The sequence below is a fragment of the Plecotus auritus genome (assembly GCF_963455305.1).
Source record: "Plecotus auritus genome assembly, chromosome: 1".
Taxonomy (NCBI): domain Eukaryota; kingdom Metazoa; phylum Chordata; class Mammalia; order Chiroptera; family Vespertilionidae; genus Plecotus; species Plecotus auritus.
This window is the reverse complement of record NC_137770.1, coordinates 207,046,126-207,068,812: the sequence shown is the minus strand read 5'-3', so window position 1 is coordinate 207,068,812 and position 22,687 is coordinate 207,046,126. Positions and strand designations below refer to the sequence as shown.

At 35.4% G+C, this 22,687-nt stretch overlaps 1 protein-coding gene across 2 annotated transcripts in view; it reads right to left on the bottom strand.

Annotated features, from left to right (window-relative positions):
* TECRL (trans-2,3-enoyl-CoA reductase like) overlaps positions 1-22,687 on the bottom strand; it is an 81,336-nt gene that overhangs the window by 24,284 nt on the left and 34,365 nt on the right. For both annotated transcript variants that reach the window (XM_080685762.1, XM_080685761.1), the window contains exons 3-4: positions 12,660-12,704; positions 5,760-5,863 (exon numbers count right to left, since the gene is read on the bottom strand). In XM_080685762.1, the coding sequence (XP_080541888.1) occupies positions 5,760-5,863; positions 12,660-12,704 (149 nt within the window). The remainder of the gene's footprint in view (positions 1-5,759; positions 5,864-12,659; positions 12,705-22,687) is intronic.

The window sequence follows — 22,687 nt, the reverse complement described above, 5'->3', positions numbered from 1 at the left end:
GTAATCAGAAAATAGTTTCAGAATAAATAAAAAGAAGGGCTAGATAGACAATTAATGATAGCCTTCTGAAAAAGAAATTGTTCTTTCTATAAAATAGGAGAAAAACCAAAACCAAAACCAAAATAATAAGGAAATATGCCAGGTATAAGCCCAAGCAAGTCAGACAAATTTACAAGAACTAGGAACTCCATTATAATTCAAAAATTTTATAGAGTTCCTATAATCAGAAAAAGCAGATGCACTTGCTTTTTTCGCTGAAGATCTTCACTTGTAAATTCCAATTTATTTCCAATATCGAATTATATGCATGTTTCTCCATTATAGGAAGTTATCTGTATTAGACTAATGTCTTGCTTTAAACATAAAATTCACTACTTCTACTGGGAAAAGTTGATAATTGTGATTTCTTGAAACTTCTGTGGAACATTCAAGTTGCTATTTGTCTAAGTTGAAAATGGAAGTAGGCAATAACAGAATCCCCGTGTGTAAGCTGTGCTTAATGCATTTCATTCTCTTTAAAAAAAAAAAAAAACTTTTTAATTATTAGCTGCTGGATTTACTTATTTTCTAAAATTGAAATTTATATTGGAGAACAAAATGAATAGCACATTTCACAGGTGTTGAAAATGAAGTAATGCCAACTTTAATTTTCCGAAGATAGGAGACCTACAAACTAAAATTATGAGAGCATTTCCCAATAGTAATATCACATTGTACTCAGTAAGTACTATTGACGCTACTGTGATAGTAGAAGAAGGTTTTTGTTTGTGTGTTTAATTTAACCACTATATGAATAACATATAATGCAGACTTTTATTCAAGGTTATTTAAACAAAGAATTCCAATGAGATCAGTGAGAAAAACTGAGCAAAATATTTTTTAGGCTTCAAAGAGTTACTGATTGAAAAATGAGAAAGTTAAAAGACTCTTTAAACAGATCTTTGGTGCAGTGATTGACCTGGGACTTGAAGCTTAATCATAGTCTGATAAGAGCACCAAATCTTTTGAGGGTATCTGAGAATGCAAGAATTTAAAACTGTTGCTTGTTATCTTTCAAAGGTAGAGGTGGCCTTAAATAATCTACAGAATATTAGGTAAGGACATACATTGGTGTGAAGATAAATATGAAATAGAGCTATCTTTGCAGGGACTGAAGCTCAGCCTGAATCATTGATTGGGTTAAAATGACCTGGACCCAATAGTGCCATTGGCCTATCTGTAGGATGATAAATTACCTTTGAAAGAAGATAACATTACTCTAAGCCTTATGCCATCTTTAATATATTTTTGCAAAATTTTCTTCACTAAGGCTGAAATATGTAGTTATATAAGGAGTATAGGTATTGTGACGAAACCAAGAGAAAGAGCAGAAATTCAAAATAGATGAACTGAAGATTCACCTAACAGAATTATCAGAGATATACTAAGAAAAAGAAACTTGTCTTTTATATGTTTAAAGAAATAAAGGACAGCCCTAGCCAATTAAGCTCAGTGGATAGAGCATTTGCCTGTGGACTGAAGGGTCCTGGATTCGATTCTGATCAAGAGCACGTGCCCAAGTTGCTGGCTCAATCCCCAGTAGGGGGTGTGCAGGAGACAGCCTGTCAATAATTCTCTGTCATCCTTGATATTTCTATCTCTCTCTCCCTTTCCCTTCCTCTCTGAAATCAATAAAAATATATTTTTAAAAAGAAATAAAAGACAAAGTTGAGAATTTTAGCAGATATTTGAAAACTATAAAACAAGATATATTTAAATGTAATATAAACCCCAGAAGGAGATTACAAAGAGAATAATAAAGAATCAAAAGATAAAGAGAATGCCAAAACCGGTTTGGCTCAGTGGATAGAGCGTCGGCCTGCGGACTGAAGGGTCCCAGGTTCGATTCCGGTCAAGGGCACGTACCTTGGTTGCAGGCACATCCCCAGTAGGAGGTGTGCAGGAGGCAGCTGATCGATGTTTCTCTCTCATTGATGTTTCTAACTCTCTATCCCTCTCTCTTCCTCTCTGTAAAAAAATCAATAAAATATATTAAAAAAAAAAAAAAGATAAAGAGAATATCCTAACTATTTTTTCAGGAAATATATATAAATATACTCAGGATTAAAACCAAAGTAGGATAAATAGGAACATAAACTTAACTGTGAGCACCGTAGTCAAACTACTGATAATCAATCAAAAGAAAATTATGAATTCAGACACATTAATTTCAAAGACATATAGTAGACTTTTTAACAGAAACAATGGACATCAAAAATCAAAATAATGAAGTTTTGTGAATAAAGGTGAAAATTACTGCCAATATGGGATTATTTTCTACAAAAATATTCTCCAAGAATAAAATTAAATTAACACATTTTAACATGAATAAGAATTGAGAGGATTCATTAGTGGCAGAACTACAATAAACACTAAAGAAGTTATTCAGGAAGAATAATTTTTCTACATGTAAGCTCACCATTAAGAAGAAGAACTAAATTGTCATAAAAAGATAAATCTAAATAAAATTGGGCCATATAACGTTGCTTTAAATAATATAAACAATTAGAATATACCACAACAATAGGAGATAAGCCAGGAGGAGCTCAAGTATGTTCAAAGTCGTTCAACTATCTATGAAATCTCTTCCCATTAGTAGACTTATATCAAGCAAATTATATTAGTATTTAATATTTTAAGATTCATATTGTAGTGATGTGGGTAACCACTAGAGTTACTAAAAAAGAAGTTATAACTACCAAAATAATAGGGAGTCTAAAGAAAAGAAAGTGCCAGAATAAATCCAAAATTGGGCCAGGAAAAAACAAAACAGAAAATATATTATAAAACACATGAGGTAAATTAAAAGAAAATGTTAACTTTGGCAATTAAAAAATAGGTGATCCTTAATGATAAAAAGAAGCGGATTAAAGTGTAAAATATAAAGCTATTAAACTACTGGAAGAAAATATAGGAGCAAAACTGCCAGATTCAGCACTAGGCAACATTTTCATATATGACAAGGAAGGCAAGATCCTTAAGAAAAAACATTAATAAATTAGAATGCATTAAAGTTGAAAACATTTTGCACAACAACAATAACAACACAATTTTGTTAACATGATGAAAAGACAAGTTAGAAACTGAGAGGAAATATTTATAAACCACATATCAGATAGAGGATTTGTATCTAGAATAGAAAAGGTACTCTTGAAACTCAACACTGTGTCCCAGATAATAAAAACTTACGTTCACAGAAATACCTATGAATGAATGTACACTGAAATATAATACCTATATTTGTAATAGCAAAATACTGAAAACCACCCAAATGTCTGTCAGTGTCGGAATGTTTAACCAAACTCTGCTATATCCATACAACTGAATACTATTAAATAAAAAAGAGCTGAATATTGATACTTAAAACAGCCAGATGGATCCCAAAGGCACTATACTTAGAGAAAAACAAACATCAATCTAAAAAAACTGATTCTGTTTATATAGCTTTCACATGACAAAAATATAAAGATGCAGATTGGTGGTTGCCCCAGAGTAGGGAAGAGAGTGTGTGAACAAACAAGGGTGACATGTGGGCGTTCCTCTGTGGGCATGGACAAATTCTGCATCTGGTATTGCTGGTATATACCAGTACATGAATCTATGCAATAGATAAATTGCACAGAGCAATATGAATGAATGTACAATGATGAAAACTGTAAGGTCTTTAGTCTAGTCTAGTTACTAGCATTTATATAGTGAAGTTTATAATATTAACCTGTTCTCCTAAGTCTTTCAATAAGTCTAATTTTCTCCATAATTCTGCGACAACACACGCTTACTTGATAAAAAATATTGTGTTATTTTCGACCTTGCTAAATTAAAGAGATTGTTTCTAAAAAACCTAAAAAAACAAAGACAAAACAAAAAACTTCACTATGATAATGTTTCTATTCTAGGAATGCATGTTAATCTATAATAATAAAAGGGTAATATGCTAATTAGACTGGACAGCCGAACAACCTTCTGGACGACCTTCCGGGCGAAGGTACTGCATTTTGGGCATGGGGCCTCTAGTATTTTATAAATAAGCAAAAGTGTTATGTGTGATAAAGTATTTATTTTATTGTATAATTTAGTTGATATAAAGTGGGGGTAATGTGCATATTTTTAGCATTTAATAGGAGTGACTCATTTGGAGGAAAAGGTTATGTGAACGATAGGATTGATTTAAAAATATCTAATCTATTTCCAGTGTTCTCTCTGTCACCTAAATGACTCTCCTCTCAGATAGGCTATAATTTTCTAGTACTGTTTTCTTAGAATTCCACCTTAGAAATTTTTCTCCTCAGTGCTTATCCAAAGGTGCAGCTGGGGTTTCTAATGAACTCACAGTTAATGCCACTTACTCTGTCTACAACTTCTGTAGACAGAATTCCCTTTTAATCATAAATATAGACAAAGACTCTGAATATTTTAACCTTTGCAGATCAAAATTTGCTTGTCCAAAATCTCTTTCAGCAAACATCTGTGGATACCACATTTAAGTATTAAACCCTTTGCTTACCCAATACCTCTGTCAATAGATTGTTTTATAAACATTATAATACATTTCACAAAGATTCAATATTCTAAACTCAGTTTTTAGTGCAACAAAGTAATAGGCAAAAGTTCAAAAAACTTTGGAAACTAAAGTAACTATTTAACAAAAGAGTGAATATATAGATAACATATATAATATGCAGGAAGATTATATATGTTAAAGGAGAAATTGTTAGAAAAGTAGAGAATGAGACTGTATTTTAATGAATGAATACAAACTTGAATTTCTCTTTTTGAGAATTAAATAATAAATATCTTATTTGTAATAATTTAAAAATTGATTACTGTTAGATAAAGAGAAAACTCAAAGCAGTATAGATGATAACTTTGATTGCTAATGCTGGCAAAAAGGAAAGCCATTTTGAATAGAAATTATTAAAAGTGTCATCACAGATATCTAACAGAATACAATTAGAAAAAAAAATCTTTAAAGTCTAAACAATATAAGTAAGTTTTATTTAACTGAAAAATATAATGATTGCATTATTCTTTGTATATCAGTGTCAAAAGTATTTATTAGATTAAACATTTCATTGCCTCTGTTTCTAAATATCACATAGTATTTCTTGTTAATGAATGTATTCCATTACTCATGAAGAGCACGAAACTTGTGAACTGGTGTCAAGTATTTTCTGTTTCTGAGTCCTCCAAGTCTTTTAGTGTAGTCTTCATTCTTTTAATGACTTGGATACAATTACCACCACTTTGAAAGCTTCTCCTCCAAGTAGAGCCCAAACAACACCCAAAGAAGTCTTACTACTTTACTCTTAGTTTCCAAAATGCCCTTCCCTTGTTAGACCATTTCTACTGAATATTTTCTCTCCCTTCTTTCCAATTTCCAAAAGGATCTTGTTTATCACCAGGCTCCTGGAAAGAAAGCCGAATAAATGCCATTTAAACTGACAAGGCATAGGGGGAGCAGAAATGAGGCCATCAGTCACTGGATACACTAACATATAAAAAGAAATTTATCTTCCTTCTTTCAATTGTTCCTTCTTCCATTGTTCCAATTCTTGTATGTAATGTTAGCCACTGCTCATAGTAAATACGGACAATTTAACACACCATTCAGTACAATATTTTGTTTCACCTATAAATTATTTGACAGAGAGATTTCACATCAGCAAATATTTCACATCATAATGTGGGGCATTTACATTGCATTTTAAACTAATACTTACTGTGGTCCATCTGACCTGCCGACCTAGATCTGTAAAATAGAGTGTGACAATGGAAGATGCCGCAACACTTTGAATGGTTATGTAGTCCTTCAGAAAAGGCCCACCTTAAATAATAAGAAATATTATTTTAATACAATTTCAAGGCAAAATGATAAATAAATTTTATGAGCAACCAAAAAAATCTAAGATGAATTTAACACAGAAATAGTGATGTATAGTACATTTTTGAAGTGAAATAAAATGTGAATATACCCATTTTATAAAATATATCTAGCAAATTTGCAAATGCACAGTAATTTTCCAATGCTATCTAACCAAAGTAGACTGCCAATAGCTAATATCCTAATGTGTTCTAAGAAAATGTAACATTAGATAATGTCATAATAAAATATGATATAATGTACTTTTATGTTTTAATATATTTTTATTAATCTTTACAGAGCAGAAGGGAGAGGGATAGAGAGCCAGAAACATCGATGAGAGAGAAACACCAATCAGCTGCCCCCTGCACACCCTCCACTGGGGATGTGCCCACAACCAAGACCAGAATCGAACCTGGGACCCTTCAGTCCACAGGCCAACGCTCTATCCACTGAGCCAAACTGGTCAGGGCCATATATAAGGTACTTTTAAAGTGTAATTTTGGGTGTCAGTACATAAACATATAATTTTTCTCTAGGTGATTTTATTATAGGATTAATTAATTTTGGTAAAATTATTTCAATGGTTATTGCAAAGCACCGGGGGAGAGGCAGGGTTTACCTTTTTAAAAGACCTCAGTGGATATTGTGTGAAAAATGGGAGGAAAAGAGCAAGGAGATTATTTAGGAGGAAATTAGAATTTGTCAAGAGGTGAATAATGTTTGGATTAAAGTGGCAGTTGTGTAAATGTTAAAAATTCATCAGTCACAGATATATTTTGAACATAGAGTAGATTTAACTTGAGAAGAAAGGATTCAGTGAGATACTGGTCTTATATATTTGACCTGAGCATTTAGGTGCATTGCAACCTCATTAACTGACATGAAAAAGACTGAGAAAGGAGCAGGATTTGAGGGTAAAAATTAAGATTTTAGTTAGGGTGTGGTAAGTGTGATAATGATCAGACAGTTAAGTGGGAGCTGTCCAGTAGGCAGTTGGGTAGATGTTTCTATAGGTACTTGAAAATCATTAAAATTTAAAATCATGAGGCTTGATGAGGTTATTTATGTGTTCACTTTTAAAAGAAGACAATGGAAACCAAGACAGAGCTTTCTAGCACTCCAGAATTTTAAAGTAGTTAGAGAAATATACAGCAAAGATTATTGAGCAGAGAATCCAACCACATTGCGTCTTCAAGCTAATAAATTAGTGTTATTTTAAGCTGCTAAATTTGTGGTAATTTGTTGCACATCAATGGGAAGCATGTATCAAGGTAAAGACTTTGATGTCCAAATGGTCAGCAATGTTGGTGTGACAATCACATATAACAACATGATATGTTAATAATGAAAAAAAAATTCTGATGGCATTTAATTCCTTGAAAGTGTACTGAAAACATCTTTCCAACATGGCCTTATGGACATCCTTGGGGAGGTGATCAGTTTCTACTCTTTTATCTATTCTTTGCTAACTTTAAGGAACAGAGTGCTGCCATTATGTTTTAAAATGTGGTTCCATCAATATGATATGTGAAAAAAACAACTTGATAGAATCCAGACATATCATTAACTAGAGGCCTGGTGCACGAATCCGTGCACAGGTGGGGTCCCTTGGCCTGGCCAGCATTCGGGGCTGATCAAGGCCATCTCGCACAGTCCTGATCAGGGCCGATTAGGCCGGCCGGGCAGGGAAAGGGACCGCAGGAGGTTGGCCAGCTGCGTGTGGTTGGCTGTGGGAGTGCACTGACCACCATGGGGCAGCTCCTGCATTGAGCATCTGCCCCCTGGTGGTCAGTGCACATCGTAGCTATAAGCTGGTCATCTGGTCGTCAGGTCATAATGGTTGTGTAGGCTTTTATATATATGTACTAGAGGCCAGGTGCACAAAATTCGTGCACAGAGGGGATGGTGTTCCTCAGCCCAGCCTGCATGCTCTCCAATCTGGGACCCCTCTCACAATCCAGGACTGCTGGCTCCCAACCATTCACCTTCCTGCCTGCCTGCCTCATTGCCCCTAACCGCTTCTGCCTGCCAGCCTGATCACCCCCTAACCACTCCTGTTCCAGCCTGATTGACGCCTAACTGCCCTCTCCTGCTGGCCTGATCACCCACAACTGCCCTCCCCTGCTGGCCATCTTGTGGCAGCCATCTTTGACCACATGGGTGCGGCCATCTTGTGTGTTGGAATGATGGTCAATTTGCATATTATCTCTTTATTAGATAAGATAGATTATACCACTCTTAGACTCAGTTATCAGGGACCCCTGTTTTTGGTCTTCCATGCTTATGCCCTTTTCCAAAGAGAGGAGAATTTATAGGGTCAAGAGAACATGTCTAATGGAGCCCATACCATTATTGCCTATGTCACTTCAGCCAATTAAGGCCCTTAAGTTTTCTGCATAAGTTAACTCAAGCAATACATCTTCCAGGGGCATTTCCTCTCAATAAGGGTCCAGATACTAAGGTATATACCTCTGAGCCTAAGGGTTTGTCAAGGCTCTTGTATAAAGGGTGTGGATGGTTGGAGCAGTAATAGGAAGACGTGGGCCAACTTTACTTATGCTTCACCTTTCTAGTGTCAAAAGCCAATGATTCCAGGAATCAGAAATTCAACCGTCTACTTCCAGGACATTATGAAGTCCTGATAATTAATCAAGTGAGAAGGGAGCACACATTTGAGTTGCCAGTTTGTATGACAGGTTTATTGCAATCATGGCTGCAATTCTTCACAATTTCCATATCCATCAACTTGCAATATGACTCTTAGTTCCTCCTAATTCAGTAGGTCCTCGGGTTACGTCAGAAATCCGTTCCTATGGTGCGATGTAACGTGATTTTCGCCGTACGTCAGAACCCACCTACATAAGCAACTACATCACTCACATGGAGCACATACAGAGCAGTAATGAAAGGAAACAGTAAAAAAAAAATTAAAAGAAAGATAACAATTCCTGACCTTTACTTGTGGTAAATAAATAATAAAAAACATAAAGCACATATGTACATACATCTAAATGATGGAACTTTTTTTTTTTTTTTTTTTTTTAGTAAATAAATGGGAGATGGCGATGTAACCTGAGGACTGTCTGTAAGAATTGGTGTCTATTTCCTCACCCCTTGAATATGGGCTAGACTAGTGACTTGCTTTAACACACAGAATGCAAGGCAAGGAATCAGATGCCAGTTCCAAACTTGGGCCTCTGGAATTCTTGAGTGCTTGTGCTTATTTGTTTATACCCCTATTTCCACCATGACAACAACTTCATAATATTCTTCTGAAGCATGAGAGACCGCATAGAACTAGAGCAGTGGTTGCAGTTGTGAATATCCTAGAACAGTCAGTCCCCAACAATTCATCAACTGATTACAGCTGCATGACTGAGCTTAGCCAAGTAAGGCCAACTCCATCTACCCAAGATCAACAGAGCCATTGAACTCAATAAATGTTTGTTGTTTATCCCATAAAAATCAATGCTTGCAATTTTATTTATGTTTTAGTGAAGAGTTTTGTGTGGGGAAACTGTAAAAGACTAAATTCACATGGTATCATTGTTTGTAGTACAATCATTCTGGCAAATATATTCTGACAGTTAATATATGTAAATATTCAGGCCTTGAATTATTTTGCTGTTAAGTCATTTTTTCTTAATATTATAACTGTGTTTATAGTTATAACTATGATTGTTAAAGCATCTACCATGTGCCAATCAAAAAACAGTGTTTTATAAACAAAATCTTACAAAAAATAAGTTAGGTTCTTTATCAGCTCCACTTTACAAAAAAGACCCTATAGATAGGTAAGCAGAGAGTCAGGTTGAAAATTCTGAGTAACCCCAAATAAACTCTTCTTTGAACCATAGTATGCTTACCTTACGAAGTTAATTGACTTTTTTTCTTTTTTTTAATATATATTTTATTGATTTTTTACAGAGAGGAAAGGAGAAGGATAGAGAGTTAGAAACATCAATGAGAGAGAAACATCAATCAGCTGCCTCCTGAACACCCCCTACTGGGGATGTGCCTGCAACCAAGGTACATGCCCTTGACCAGAATCGAACCTGGGACCCTTGAGTCCGCAGGCCGACACTCTATCCACTGAGCCAAACCAGTCAGGGCTTTTTCTTTTTTAATAATACATCATCACATTCATATCTAAGGACACTTGGCTGTATTTCATTCAGATCACATACTGGTACATCAACTAGGTAAATAAATGTTCGGGGAAAGGAAAAAATTCACATTTACCAGGAAGTTTGAACTAATACATATTCCCCAGTCCCTTATAGTGTCCTTCAAATTGAAGTTACATTTGACATTGATGTCTGTGACATTCTCAGAGTCTTCTTTATATGAGTCAATTTCAGAAAATACTACTCCTATTTCATTTTCTGTTATTTCACAATCCATGTGTTGAAAGGCATTTATGTGCCTGGCACATACTAGGCCCTGCAAAGACAAAAATAAACAAGACAATGATTTGTCTCCTTTGAACTCTAGCCAGAAGAGAATTTGTCTTGAACATTTGAACTTGGAAGAATTTGAGACCATCAAGAACATGTGATTCTAACATGGATTTCTTTGTTTTCAAGATAGAAGTCTCAGGCAAAGGAAGAATATCTATCATAGCAAGGAGAGCAACTGCAACATCTGAGAGAGATGCAAGGAAGTCATTATGTGTCCATATGTGAAAAATGATAGTACAAATACTTTAAAAGCACCAGAAAAAAAATGCAGTTCGCCATTGTATTGAAAAATTTAGAGATTGGAATTTCTTAATAGATGCTCCTTGTTATTATGGACTTTGACTAAGTATTCCTCTAAAATTTACAATCTATCCACAACTTTTATTTAACAAATCAAATTTCAGGGTCTTGTTGATCCAATGTCAGTAACAGTGATTCTTAGCAGGACTCATTTTTAACTGTTATATTTTGTAAGTTTTTAAACTAGAGAATAGGAATTAAGAATTGAAACTTAAAGCTTAATAATGGATATAATAATTCTCCCTGTAATTTATTTGGTCTGCTCCTGTTTACCTCACTTATCATGGTTTAATATAGCAAAAACTGGGGGAAAAACAAAAACAGATTAAAAGATAATCTGTATTCCTGAGAACATAATAGAAGGCAGAAGCATCTATATATATAAAAGGCTAATATGCTAAGTGTTCCTCCAACTGTCTGACTGGTCACTATGACACGCACTGACCACCAGGGGGCAGACACTCAATGCAGGAGCTGTCATAATGCATACTGGCCACTTACAAAGAAACGACATTGCAGACCTGGTGCAAACAAAGCAATACTCAGCTTCCTCCAAGTGGGACACAGGCCCCACCACCACCGCAGAGCAACACACCACCAAATTGCAACCGATGTTGCTGAAACCCCATGGCACAAAATGCAGCCCACAGCCCAGCCCAGAAACCGTCTCTGTGGGCACTGGGTAATGACATTACATCGCAATGCCCGGCTTTCTCTCCCTAGTGACTAGCTTCCTTGCAGTTTCTTCAGCCCAGGAACACGACTTGCTTTATAGCCAGGTACAAACATTTTACACTTTAACCCAATGTCTGTGAAGTGTTTTCCCATGCCTCATCTCATTTGATCCTCACAGAAGTCCTGGAGTAGGTAGATAGGAGACTTGGTAGAATCCTATTTTCTTTTCATTAGCGATACAATGGAGATTTAGAAAGTTTAGAAACTTGACCCGACTGAAAAGAAGTAAGAAATAGTGGACTTGAAAATGACTTCAGGTTTCCTCATTATGCAGAATATAGTCAAACACTGTTACAGTTAAATATTTCACCCTCTGTTATCCCTGCATGATCTACAATAATAACCTGCTTCATGTTGATATTTACTGCTATGTTGCTGACAATTACTTGAAAGAAAAGTTGGGGTGCTTCACTGGGCTGGAAAAAGTTTGGCTAAATCAGAGAGCAGGTCTATTTAAGCAAGTTTATCTATACACTGAGTGGCCAGATTATTATGATCTCTGAATGCATAATAATCTGGCCACTCAGTGTATATGTAGATAGATGATGATAGATAGATAGATGATAGATAGATAGATAGATAGATAGATAGATAGATAGATAGATAGATTAGAGGCCCAGTGCATGAATTCGTGCATGGGTGGGGTCTGGCCAGCCTGGCCAGGGGAAGGGGACATGGGCAGTTGGCCGGCCTGCCTGCTGGTCGAACCCCTGGTCGAGGGGACAAGTTGCATGTTAGCCTTTTATTATATAGGATATACACTGAGTGGCCAGATTATTATGCGTTCAGAGATCATAATAATCTGGCCACTCAGTGTCTATATAAAGCTCTTGCTGGCAGCAATCGCACGCGTCTGTTTCCATCTGTCATTGTCGATCATGAATTTTGTTGACACTTCTGTTATAGAGAAAGGGTGAATAGCAATATTAAAATATTTCTTCTAATTAATTTTCTTTCAGTGTGCACAAATTCATGCACTGGGCCTCTAGTTAGATCAATAAAAGCTTTAGAGACAGAAAGATATTCCTTTAGATCCTTCCTCTAATACTCTACTGACAGTGAATGGCAAAAGTTATCTCTTTGAGACTAAAATTCCTCATTCATAAAAGCTGAGCACTGGCATGTTGGAAGGATCATATTTGATAATATATTTGTGGCATTTACTACAATGTTTGCCATTTAATAAGTGATAAATATTAGCTATTGATGACAGAAAAGGTATTCCAGATTAAATGAATACATAAGTGAAAGTTGGTTCTTACCATGTTCTAGCTGCAGTCCAATTTGGGAAGGGCACCACTTAGGATCTATTAAATGAAAAATAACATTTAACTGTCAGCACAAAGTAAAACACATTTTAAAATTTAGAAATTTTCATTGGAAGACGGATTAGATTTTAGGTCATAGTAAAATGGTTACCCAGTGTCAGAAATGGAAATAGTGGTTACCCTTGCAGGGTGCTGAGAAGAAAGCAAGACAGAAATTTAAGGGTTGGTAATTTTCTGCTTTTAGACATAGGGAGTGGGTATGTAGATGCATTCATTCTGTGGACATGTACCAAGGTATGTGACCTACGTATGACTTGTGCACTTTGTACAAGTTATTCTTCAGTAAAAAGCCTAAACATCTTCATTTAAAACTGGAAGACTTGCCCCGGCCAGGTGGATCAGTTGGTTGGAGTGTCATCCCATACACCAAAAAGGCTGTGGGTTTGATTCCCATTGATTCCCGGTAAGGGAACATACCTAAGTTGTGGGTTCAATCACTGGTCAAGACGAACAGGGGAGGCAACTGATCAATGTTTCTCTCTCACATCAATCTCTCTCTCTCTCTCTCTCTCTCTCTCTCTCTCTCTCTCTCTTTCTCTATTAATCCTCACCCGAGGATATTTTTCATTGATTTTTAGGGACAGTGGAAGAGAGAGGGAAAGACAGAGAGAAACATCGATGTGAGAGAAATACTTCGATTGCTTGCCTCTTGCAGGAGCCTGGCCCAGGGCTCGGTCCAGGGAGGAGCCTGCAACCAAGGTACTTGCCCTTGACTGGACTCTAACCTGCAACCCTCTGGTCCGCAGGCCAATGCTCTCTCCTCTGAGCCAAACCAGCTATTCGGCTTCCTCTCTCTTTTTAAAATTAGTAAACATATCCTTGGGTGAGGATTTAAAAAAAAATGGAGGACTCTGATCTCATGTAAAATGTATTTAATGTTGGCATGTGAAAGTGGGTTACTGTCTCTATTAAGAGTAAGGCACTTCATCTGAATAATATGTATTATTGACTTTTAATATTATGGGCATATTGATCATAGTAGAAACATCACTTTAGTATCTCCTACTTATACTACCGTTAAGAATAAATAGATTACTAAAGAATTCTATCTGGATAAGAAAATAAAAATTTTCATTATATACTGCCATAATAAAAATGTTGGTTCACAATTACCAGGATATAATTATTTTCTTCTAAAATAAATTCTAAGTTATTTTAAAGTCTATTGAAAATTTAATTCTTGACTGTGTGATCCACTTTTAAGCAAAGAAACTTGATAAATAATAAATTAAGAGCATTATCAAAGGAATATTCCACAATTATTTTGATTTTAAAACATTACTTTTTAAAGTGTTCATTAAGAATGATGATAATGTGACTTAACTAGACTATTGCAATCAATTCTCTGTAAATTTACTGCAAAAAGACAATTTGTACATGGAAATACTAATGATAAAATAACTTGTAAGTCAAAAATTATAAGCACCAGTAAAAAGATACTTAGGATTATATGTAAACAAAATTTACATATAATATGTAATAGCATGGCAAATGAAGAAGGCGTAAGTGTTTAACTCTGGCATTTCCTTTTTTTTAGATTAGAAAATATGCAGATAAAGGCACATCATTTTTATTTACTAATGCAATTGTTATTATTTATATAACCATTTTCTGTTCTGGAATATATGCTAATATTATTTGTTGAAAAATATTTAAAAATAGCTACCTTATTACTCATAGTGAAAATCTATTTTCAAAAAGATATAATGCAAATGAATTCAAGAGAGACTCCTATAGTTTTGAGTTTCCCATCTTGGGTATTGGAAGAAATACAAAGCTTATGAGAATCCAGTTATATTGGACAAATAGTCATTGAGCACCTGTGATTAATGTACATAAGCTATCATAGTCTGACCATTCCAATAATATTCATGTAAGACATCATTTTCAGTACTGCTTTATGATGCCTTTAATGGTGGGAATGTCAATGTAAAACTAAATCTATAATTCTAAGCAAATATATATGTCTATGAACCACATAAGTGAATACTGACAGAACCCACAATGATGATGAATAATTAGAACTTAGAAGCTCTAAACACATTCAGGAAAATCCATGCCTTTCCAATTCTTTCAACATGGCTAAACTATAAAACTACTTATGAAATACACTTGGCATTTATAGGTTGTCATCTTTGAATACTGTATGCTAGTGAAAGAGAGTTATTAACTGCCTATGTTAACCTTTAGATTAGTTTCAGTTATTTTTAATTCCCTCAGTTATCTTTTAAAAGAAAAAAAATATACATTATCTGAAAAGTTCTGTACTTGTTGGAGTAGGCTAGAATAATGGTAGGAAAAAAAGACTATAAAGGTTAAAGGACATAGGTTACAAAAGGATTTTTAGTAGCATGAATAGAAGATTATTTATAATGTTGAGTATATAGAACTTGAAAAACTGTCTGACAGCTGAATTATCATTATGTAGTAGGTCTAATGCATCATCCAGGATCTTACATTATCTAAGATGCTGAACTTGATTTGTATAACTCTTATCATGTTTTAGCCAAGCTTTAGAGTTTTTTTTTCTTAATAAAAGAAAAATTGTTCATATCACTATAATAACTTTCTAAATATGTAATGTATCCATGTAATTCAAATATATTTATTTTAAAAAGGTGGCATTTTTCCAAACTATTGGTTGTGACCCTTTAGTAAGTTAAAAAAAAATGTAATCAGTATGTTATTCTTAACATTATGGAGAGGAGAGGGGAGGGGTAGAGAGAGGAGGGGAGGGGAGGGGAGGAGAGGAGGGGAGGGGAGGGGAGGAGAGGAGAGGGGAAGGGAGGGGAGGGGAGGAAGAATAGACTAGAGTAGAAATGGATTGTCATAGTGTCATAGCACTGGCTGCAACACTGCTAGAATAAATTCTAGATAGATAGGTTAAGTATTGTTTTTGGAACTTTTGTTTCAATAGTTTCGATATTTTGTTTTTATAAGACTAATACTCTTGATCAGAATAAAAAATATTTGAATTCTATGGATCTAAAAATACATGTTTAAAATGTCCTAAAGCTATTTATTATACAGCTTTTACATAAAAAATTGTCCTCAGTGATTTAATGAAATTCTGTAACATAAAATAGTTTTGAAGGGTTTAAATATTTTACTTCTTCAAAAAGATTTAAAATTTTGAATTATTAAGGAAGAGGGCAATGATATAAATTATATTAGATTTAAATCATCTAAAATATGTTATAAGCCAGATTTGCTCAAGTACATAGGCCAGATGCCTGCCCTTGTTTTCTTTTAATCTAAGAGCATGTTAAGGCTATAATTTTTATTATGATTAGTGCTTCTTCTATAGGAAATTGGTCAACTGTAGACATTTTAACTTAAATGCACATCTTGTATTTTCCCAGGTCCAATTTTAGACATGATAAAAGTTGGCAATAGACAAGTGAAATGAAATATTGTATTCTTGACTTAATGATGGCATGCAGATATAGAGCCAATTAGTAATCAAAATATACAGACCAATATTTATAAATGAAGTTACTTAGTGAGGATTTAATTTGTAAGATAATTGATAATTTTTATCATAATATGAAACCTATGCTTCATATTATTACTGAAAGAAGAGACATAAAAAAAATAGTGGAGACATTCTCGGAAATAATTAATAACCTGATTACCTAGAACCTTGAATTCCTCACTTAAGACTCTACATAAAACTTGCTCCCTAGTCCCTACCCTTTCTTGGTATCACCAATTCTACTAGGAAGGATAAGTACTAAGAGCTGTTAAGAGTCAGTTATAAAAATAGTCATGAGGATATAAAGTAGATCATAGGAAATATAGTCAGTAATATTGCAATAACTATGAATGATATCAGATGGGTACTAGATTTATCAGGGTGATCATCCTAATATATAAAAAGCCAGGGGCCGTCACGACCTAAACGACCAGCCGGACAACCGAACAGCAGGCTAGGGTTCCAGCTGGTGCGGCAGGAGTCAGCCCTGGGTCCCGGCCGCCCACAGTGCAGTGGTGGGAGGGATCTCTGGGAACCAGAGCCATGCTGCAATGGGACTGGCATCTGGGTCCCTCCCCGCAGCCTGCAGGCTCCAGAGAACCAACGAATGCATAAATAACTGGAACAGCAAATCGATGTTTCACTTTCTTTCTTCTTTCCACTCTCTACCTAAAACTCAATTTTAAAAAAAGCTTTGCATATATTGAATGGTAATTATAGTTTTTTTAATGAATAGAGAATTAAAATCATATAAGAGCTGAGAAGGAGTGGATGGGCACTAAATATTAAGACTTAAATCCCTGGATATATATTTCATATAACATTGAATCATCAAAAAAATTTTATGTGATTGGCATTTTACAAATAGTGCAGAGGAAAAGGCACTGGGAAAAGAACAAAGTGGTGGCAGCCCCATCCTGGAACAAAAAGAAGGAGCAGAAGAAGGTTCTGCAGCGGGAAACTGAGTGGCTGGAGGTAATGTATGCAGAGCTAAAAACTCAGATGGATGAGCTGAAGCAGGAGTGGTAGCAGCTCATCCTGATGGCTCAGCCAGCATTGCCCCACCTGATTCGTCAGGACCCACAGTGTTAAGACCTCCGACTCAGAAGGCAACCCACTGCTGGAGCAGCTGGAGAAGAAGTGACCATGGCTGGGAGGAGGAGGAGGAAGAGGATCCCAGAGGGCTTTTCCTTGCTGCATGAAAAACTCTTCAATGAGGCTCAGCACAGCCAGCATCAGCCAAGCTTTTTGTGAAACTCAGATCAGCCACACCAGGGGAAGAAACCCAGGACCAAGTGCTGAGACCAAAGTAGTATTGAGGGTGGGCTGTTCTGCCTGGGGCCAGACTTGCAGGAGGCAGGACAGAGGCTCTGGGCTGGAGAGATGCCCAACCACTTCTCCAGCTTCTCCACCAGGGCACCCACCCAAAGGACCTCCGAGCAGCCAGGAAAAGCCATTAGTTGCAACCAAAATTAGGCTGAGTATGGAACTCAGAGTGAAACTGCAATCTGCCTGCCCCCCGCCCTGACCCTGACCCTGACCCTGACCCTGATCCTGATGCAAGGCTGGAGAAGGGCACGGTGCCAGGCCCTGCTGAACCCACCCACCGTGGTCCAGCTCAGTCCTGCCCGGAGTAGCAGCCAGAGCATACTCTCACCGGCACTGCTGGAGTTGCTGTGGGCACGAGGCATGGACGCCCTTCCAAAGCACATACTCTCTGAATGTTTGCAGAATGGCTGTCCTGGCAGGGCTTTCCACTACACATGTTTTTTATACTTTCTTTTTGGTTTAATATTTTTTACAAAAAATAAAAATTTATACAAGCAATATATAAATGGATTTCTATAATCACTTGATGTGACACAGTATAAATATGCTATGGTTTGTTTGTTACAAACAGATATTCAGCAGTTATGGCTGTTTGTGTAACTTCTAAGTACTGTAGTCTCTGGCTGTTGGGAGTAGCAGGGGCGCGGTGCGGTGCATTTCCATCCTGGTAAACCCTTCATAGTACTTAGTTCTGTATCACTCAGTAAACATTACTCTTACTTAAAAAAAAAAAAAAAAAAAAAAGAAAGAAAGAAAGAAAGAAAGAGGGAGGCCCAGGCCATTGGCCAGGATGCTGTGGCAGGTATGCGGCTGGCCAGCAATCACCACACAGAGGGAGGCCCAGACCAGCCAAGCCATCGCACCCCATGCCTGTCATAGAGGGAGGTGACTGGTGGCAGGGGAGGTGGGGCAGTGCTGCACAGATGGCAAGTAGTGGCAGTGGCAGGGGTGGGGCCAGCTGCCTGCAGCCAGGGGAAGGAAAGCCCCGATAGACCCTGATCTCAGGCCAGGCCTAGGGACTCTACCCGAGGGTCCCAGATTCTGAGTGGGCGCAGGTTGGGCTGAGAGATACCCCCCAAGTGCACGAATTTTCATGCACCGGGCTTCTAGTAAGTTATATAATTGTCTAATCACTATGTTGTACCCTTGAAACTAATATAATATTGTATGACACCTGTAATTTTAAAGAATAATTAAACAACATGCATTACTTAATTTATGTGATGGAATATTTATAATGAACCATAGAGAAAGAAATTGGTGACCAATTTTTATTATTCACGATCTGAGCTGTCTATATCTGGTGTAGTAAGATGGATGAAGGGTAAATAGAAACAGAATATAGTTCTGAAAAGTATGCTATGCAGAGCTTGCTCATTTCAAGAGTTTAGTAGAAAAAAACATAAAATAATGTTCTATAAGTTTCTACATGGCTTAGTTCAATTTCTCAAGATTCCAGAAATTCATGTAGGAGAAATAAGCAAAATGTGGTGTCTTTGAAGGAAAATGTAATGGAAGGACATTATTATTTAGAGTACCAAATCTTATACCCAGTAGACTCTATTAGTAGATGAACATCTAATGGATCAATTTTGAGAAAAACAAATTAATTATGGTTCTAACAGATGAGATAAACAAAACAATGTTAAGCAAAGAAACATATATATATATATGTGGATAATTTTATATAAAAGAATAATGCAGATAATAATGATAATCTGTATTATTATACACAAATAAGATGCTGGACAACAATAAAGTACACTGGACGGTGTTTGGATTTAAAGTATTCTGAATGTAGAAAGAATACTTCTGTATGTAGGAAGAATATAGAAATAAGGATGAATCTTAGATTTTTGATAAACAGGATTTTAAATTACACAGTTTTATTAATAAAATTTCATACTTCTATGAAGCCAAACTTTTCTTAATAGCTTCCACCAATTTTCCTTGCTCTGTTATCCAAAGATGTACACAATTTTCTCCTTTCCTGTCAGGGAAGGGCTTGCTCCAATAGGAAGTTCTCATGTGTACAAACAAAATTAAGGAGAGGAAGTATTAACCAGGTGAAGGGATGGTAGACAGGAACACAATGGCATGACAGAATGCATGTGCACTTTACATTAGCACTTTGGTTATATTGTTTCATTAGTTACTACAGTATTGTTTTACTGTTTCCAAATATTAAAAACCTAAAAGTCTTAACAAAAGGGCAGGCACATGAATTCTGTTTCTTTTATCTTAAGAAATAAGCATCAACTATTTTTATACAAAACTCTGCTTTAATGTACTAAAATACTTGCTGCTGATTTAATATTGTTAAATCAGTAGTTTTATTTGTTAGAAATGATTCACTTACCACATTACTTCATTGGAACTAAATGAACCATTTTATTCTCTGTAAACCATTTCTCTGCAGTCTTAAAAATGCCACCTAGATAATTAAGTGATCTAGCTAAGATGGATTCAAGAAAGCCAGTAAGGCATGATATGTATGATAGTGTTTATGCATCTGAAAAATGAGACCCGTTTCCAATACCATACCCAACAACAACAACAACAACAACAACAACAACAACAACAACAACAAAAGTTTTAACACTCAAAGCAGCACCCAACATGTATAATTTTGCCGACCTTGCAAAGAAAATGCATCTGCTAGAGTTTACTCTTACGAAGCACTCAAGCAAGAGAAAGTGCTATAGCACTGTATAATCAGCAACTACAAAGCAAGGCTTCTGTAGGAAAACAGACATGGTTCTAAAAATGGAAAAATTTTAAAAATGTATGAACCAATATTCAAAAAGTATGAAAATCAGAGTCATAAAGTAACAAGCCAATTTCACAAATAAATTTAGTAAATTACAAGACACAAAGCAAAAAGAACAAAAAGAAGAGCATACAGAGTACAACACCACTATGTCTTTGTCTTTAAGTTTATAATTAGGTTGTTCATCTAATTGCCCATTATAGTCCTAGGGAACTACAGGGATTGATCAGAATGCCTGTACTGTCATTTACATAAGATGCCATTAACTGTCCAAGTCTCCCACATCATCCATCATCACCAGGACACTTCTCCCAATGTTACCTTGCACACTATGTACTGTCCAAATCTCCATGCTTCCTAAGACTTCCCAAATGTACTTTATAGCAGGAACTTCTATATCAATTATCACTGAATAGTTTGTGGGTTTTTGTGTTTCTTTTTGTTCCCACCAGGATAAATACCCTCATACACACACCTATAGTGTGAGAATATTATGAGGACCTTATATGCCATAAGGAACTTGAACTTGATACTGGAGGAAGTAGGGAGATAGGGATAGGATACAGAGCAGGTCAATATATGAGAAAATGTATCAAACAGGAGACTATTATAGGTATTTAAAATTTTAAATGTTTGAAATGTGGTTGTGAGATTTCAGATTACCAATGTTATAGAATTGGTAATATTTTTAATAGTAGTCATTTAGTTAATAGTCAGAGACCCTTTTCAAATAACAATATTGTGACACACTATTTAAGTATTTTAATAAAAATACTTATAATATGGCTACTTATACACATGCCTACATAGCCATATACATATACAATTACTTGTCCTTATAAATAATATATTTCATTTGTTCTGGGATTAGACAAGTTTATATTAATTTGCCATTTTCCAAACTCAATAGCTTCAAATTCAAAACAAAATGCCTGGGTGAATATGGTTTCTCATTATCACAATACTTTAAATACTGATAAATCCAAAAACAGTTTTCAGGAGAGGCAGATAAACAGTTCTGATGTTGAAAATCTTCCACATGAATCCTCTGGCATAGTGTTTTTAATCCTCACTGAAGGAAATTTTTCCATTGATTTTTAGAGAGAGTGGAAGAGAGAGGGAAAGACAGAGAGAAATATCCACATGAGAGAAACACATCGATTGGTTCTGACCAGGGCCCGGGGCCAGGGAGGAGCCTGCCACCCAGGTAGCTGCCACGGACCTGAATCTAAGCAGGCATTGATCATCATGCCTGTATTGCATTATGTGCACAGGCTGGCTAGGGCAACCCTCATTTTGATGGCACTTGCACACTGCAAGATAATTCATCATGAAATACATTTTCCTATTTATTTTCCCAAGAGTTACTTCCTTTCAGTTTCCACCAATGCTTAGAATTTGGAAAAGAAACTGGAATGTTTTCACAATGAATCTATTACTGCAGCTTTGTGAGTCAAATCCTAATGAATCCGCAAAGGTGTCTGGAAGATCTATCAGATATTGAGCTGCCACATTGGCTGTTTAATATACAGTCACAAGTTCTGGGAAGGAGGCAGTTTTGATTTTTTTATTCATTAGTGGTATTTTCTAAACCATGGAAATTATTGAGAGCACACAGAAAGAAAAACATGTGAGAATAAAACATAAATCAATATTTTTAAGATTAGAAGATAAAAATACTTTTATATAGGCCACACAAAACAGAAAATATAAAATGAATAATTGATTAATTTAGATCTATAAAATTTAGTTTTCCAGCCAAATTGGGAAAGTGTATTTGTGACCTGTACATTAATTTATAAAGACTTTATATGTATAACAATGAAAGCAACTAAATAGACAAATATGTGGGTAAAGACAATGAACAGGCAATTTCCAGAAAAATACTTATAAATTACAATTAAGAGTATGAAAAAAGTAATTTACCAGTGATACAATAAATTGAATCTAATACTAAATGAAATATTTTTTCCACTCATCATTATAAAAAATTAAGTTGTTTATATTGAGTGTTATTGAGGAAAGGGAATAAAATAACATTCTGAAGTAAATTAGCAAGGAATTTAGCAATACATGTTAGGATTTCAAATAATTTTAAAAAAATTATTCTTACAAATACAATTAAATAAGTTCACAAACATATATTATTCTGGTGAATACCACCATGCATAGTACACAATAAATGTTCCATAAGTATTTTTTTAACATTCACTAAATATTGTTGAATAAATAAGCATATATTGCTTTATAATAGAAACAATTAAAATGTGTCCAGAGAATGTATATTACATATCCAAGCAAAAGTATACTATATCTCCACTAATATTTATCATGTAGATAAATATATATTTACACAAAAATACATCAAGAAAATATGTTTATAGGGAA